Source organism: Phalacrocorax carbo, chromosome 32, assembly GCF_963921805.1.
Source record: "Phalacrocorax carbo chromosome 32, bPhaCar2.1, whole genome shotgun sequence".
NCBI lineage: Eukaryota > Metazoa > Chordata > Aves > Suliformes > Phalacrocoracidae > Phalacrocorax > Phalacrocorax carbo.
Window position 1 is genome coordinate 516,030 of NC_087544.1, and position 3,895 is coordinate 519,924.

Genomic DNA, 3,895 nt, shown 5'->3' on the forward strand with positions numbered 1-3,895 from the left:
TGTCCCACCCGCGCCCCCCATCCCCGCGTCCGTCTGTCCCCCATCCCACGTCTGTCCCACCCGCGTCCCCCATCCCCGCGTCCGTCTGTCCCCCATCCCACGTCTGTCCCACCCGCGTTCCCCATCCCCGCGTCCGTCTGTCCCCCGTCCCATGTCTGTCCCACCCATGTCCCCCACACCTTTGTCCGTCTGTCCCCATCTGTCTGTCCCACCCGCGTCCCCCATCCCCATCCCACCCCATCCCCGCGTCCGTCTGTCCCACCCGTGTCCATCTGTCCCCCATCCCACCCCATCCCCGCCCCACGTCTGTCCCACCCGCGCCCCCCATCCCCACGTCCGTCTGTCCCCCATCCCACGTCTGTCCCACCCGCGTTCCCCATCCCCGCGTCCGTCTGTCCCCCGTCCCACGTCTGTCCCACCCCGCGTTCCCCATCCCCGCGTCCGTCTGTCCCCCATCCCACGTCTGTCCCACCCGTGTCCCCCATCCCCGCGTCCGTCTGTCCCCCCGTTCCCACGTTCTGTCCCACCCGCGTCCCCATCCCCGCGTCCGTCTGTCCCCCATCCCACGTCTGTCCCCACCCGTGTCCATCTGTCCCCATCCCACCCCATCCCTGTCCCACGTCTGTCCCACCCGCGCCCCGCATCCCCATCCCACCCCATCCCCGCGTCCGTCTGTCCCACCCGTGTCCATCTGTCCCCATCCCACCCCATCCCCGCCCCACGTCTGTCCCACCCGCGTCCCCCATCCCCGCGTCCGTCTGTCCCCCGTCCCACGTCTGTCCCACCCGCGCCCCCCATCCCCACGTCCGTCTGTCCCCCGTCCCACGTCTGTCCCACCCGCGCCCCCCGATCCCCACGTCCCGTCTGTCCCCCGTCCCACGTCTGTCCCACCCGCGTCCCCCATCCCCACGTCCGTCTGTCCCCCATCCCACGTCTGTCCCCACCCGTGTCCCCCATCCCCATCCCACCCCATCCCCGCCCCACGTCTGTCCCACCCGCGTCCCCCATCCCCATCCCACCCCATCCCCGCCCCACGTCTGTCCCACGCGCGCCCCCCATCCCCGCGGCCCGCCGCCCCCATCGCCCCCGCCGCGCGTCCGTGGGTCCGGGCGTCCGTGGGTCCGGGCTCACCGACGCGGAAGCCGGAGCCGGTGAGGGTGTCGGCCGCGTGCCCGTTCTCGCCGATGAGCGTCATGTTGGAGCCGGCGCGGCACGAGTCGCGGCACAGGCCCTTCACGCACGTCCGCCGGCAGATGAGGGGCGCGAAGACCACCTTGAAGCGCTCCCGAGCCACCGCCGCGCCCCCCCCGCGCCCCCCCAGCGCCGCCAGCGCCCCCAGCGCCACCCAGAGACCCCCCCAGCGGAGCCCCATCGCGCCGCCCCCCACCCACCCACCACCCCCCCCCCCGGGCCCTCGCGCGACGCGGGGCGGGGGGCTCGGGGGGGCTCGGCTGCGGCCGGGCGCCGGGGCCCCCTTTTGGGGGGGGTCCCGGGCCTCTGGGTCCCCTTTTGGGGGGGTCCCAGACGCCTGAGTCCCCTTTTGGGGGGGGTCCCGGGCCTCCGGGTCCCCTTTTGGGGGGCTCCCAGACGCCTGAGTCCCCTTTTGGGTGGGCTCCCAGACGCCTGAGTCCCCTTTTGGGGGGGGTCCCGGGCCTCTGGGTCCCCTTTTGGGGGGGTTCCAGACGCCCGAGTCCCCTTTTTGAGGGGGGGGTCCCGGACCTCTGGGTCCCCTTTTGGGGGGGCTCCCAGACCTCTAGGTCCCCTTTTGGGGGGGGTCCCGGGCCTCTGGGTCCCCTTTTGGGGGGGGTTCCAGACGCCCGAGTCCCCTTTTCAGTGGGAGGGGGGTTCCAGGCGCCTGGGGTCCCCCTATTCGGGGGGGCTCCCGGACGCCTGGGTCCCCTCTAGGCCAGGCTTCTCGCCCCCCGCCCTCCCCAAGACCCCCCTCCGAGGCCGGGGTCCCCCCTGGGGGGTGGCGGAGGCCGGGGGTCCCCCCCGCCGGAGGCCTGGGTGCCCTCCGGGGGGGGTCTGGCGGAGGCCGGGGTGCCCCGAGGGTCGCTGCGGGGAGGGCCGGGGGGGGGCGGGGAGCCCCGCCGGTCGCCTGGGTTCCCCCGTCGGGCTCCGGACGCCGCCGGCGCTGGGCGGAAGGGGGGGGCGGGGGGGGGCGCGGGCTCCCGCCGGGGCGGGGGAGGGTGGGCGGGGAGCCCGGGCGCCTGGGGCCGCTCCCGGAATTGGGGGGGGGGGGGGGGGGGGGGGGAGGGGAAGAGCCCGGATGCCCGGGTCCTCTTCCAGCGCCGGGGAAGGCGGGGGGGGGGGACACACGGCGGGCCCGGACGCCTGGGACCCCCCGGGGGGGGGGGGGCGCCCCCAAAGGCAGGGGTCCCCCCGCGGGGGGGGGGGGCGCCCCCCATAGGCCTGGGTCCCCCCGCGGGGGTGGGGGATGGGCAGCCCCGACGCCTGGGTCCCCCCGGGGGGGGGGGATGGGCACCCCCGGGGGGGGGGTGGGGGGGGGGGAAGGAGGAGGCCGGGGCTGGGGGTCGTCACAGGTTTATTGGTCGCGTTCGCCCCCCCCCGCCCCTCCCCCCCTTCCCCTCCCCCCCCCCTCCCGGCGCCGCTTCGTCAGCGCTGACGAGGTGTGGGGGGAGGGGCAGCGCCCCCCTTCCAGTGTATGGCCAGCCCCGCCCCCCCGGGGGCGGGACTTCCTGTTTCCCCGTCGAAGGGGGCGTGGCTTCCTATTTCCCCCATTGAGGTGGGCGGAACTGCTTGTTTCCCCCTAAAGGGGGTGGGACTTCCTGTTTTCTCCACTGAGGGGGTGGGACTTCCTTTTTCCCCCCACAGTGGGCGGGACTTCCTGCCGTAAAAAAAGGTGTCCCCGCCCTGGCGAAGGCGGGACTTCCTGTAATGCCCTTTAGTTTTGGCCTATGGGGTGCCCGAGTGGGCGGGACTTCCTCTGCCGCCAGCTGTCCGTCACATCCCGGGGGTGGGCGGGGCAACCCTGTAGAGGCGGGACTTCCTGTGTCGTCGTGGTGTGCCCCGCCCCCCCTTCCCCTACCCGCCTGTCCGTCACGGGGAGGCGGGAACGTCTTCGCCCCTCATTGGTCGTCGAAGGGGTCGCGGGGGCGGGGCCGGGGGTCGCCGGGGGGCGGGTCCGCCGAGGCCCCGCCGAGACGAAGCTCCAGGGGTCGATGCGGGGGCGCAGGGGGGAGGGGCGGGGCCGGGCGGCGGGGCCGGGCGGGGCTGGGGGGCGCGGGGAGGGGGGGCTGGGCAGCGCCGCGCCTGGGGGAGCGGGGGAGGGGCGTCGGGGGGCGCCACAGACCCCCGAGACCCATGTCTGCCCCACGGCCCCCCCATATCTGCCCCACAGACCCCCAACCGCCCCCCGCCTGCCCCACAGAGGTCCAGAGCCGCCCCACAGACCCCGCGCAGAGCCCGCCAGCCCACCCCACACATACCCCAACCACCCCGCTTCTGCCCCCCAGACCCCATAACTGCCCCACAACCCCTCCAACTGCCCCACAGAGCACCACAGCCACCCCATAGCTGCCCCACAGATCCTCCAGCTGCCCCATAACTGCCCCATAAAGCCCTACATCCACCCCACGGATGCCCCAACCACACCATTTCTGCCCCACAGATCTCCCAAACTGGCCCATAACTGCCCCACAGAGGCCACAACTGCCCCACGGACACCCCCCCGGCCCATAGATCGCCAGAACCACCCCATAGATCCCCAGAACCACCCCATAGACCCCCCCAGCTGCCCCATAATCACCCCACAGAGCCCCAGAACCACCCCAGAGCCGCCCCACAGACCCCCCGCAGCTGCCCCCACAACCACCTCACAGAGCCCCAGAACCACCCCAGAGCCGCCCCACAGACTCCCCCACAGCCGCCCCTT

At 74.5% G+C, this 3,895-nt stretch overlaps 1 protein-coding gene across 1 annotated transcript in view; it reads left to right on the forward strand.

Moving 5' to 3' along the window:
- EHBP1L1 (EH domain binding protein 1 like 1) overlaps positions 1-1,627 on the forward strand; it is a 19,978-nt gene extending 18,351 nt beyond the window's left edge. The window contains 1 exon segment of the mRNA XM_064437473.1: positions 1,620-1,627. Within this exon segment, the coding sequence (XP_064293543.1) occupies positions 1,620-1,627 (8 nt within the window).
- The last annotated feature ends 2,268 nt before the right edge of the window (positions 1,628-3,895 follow it).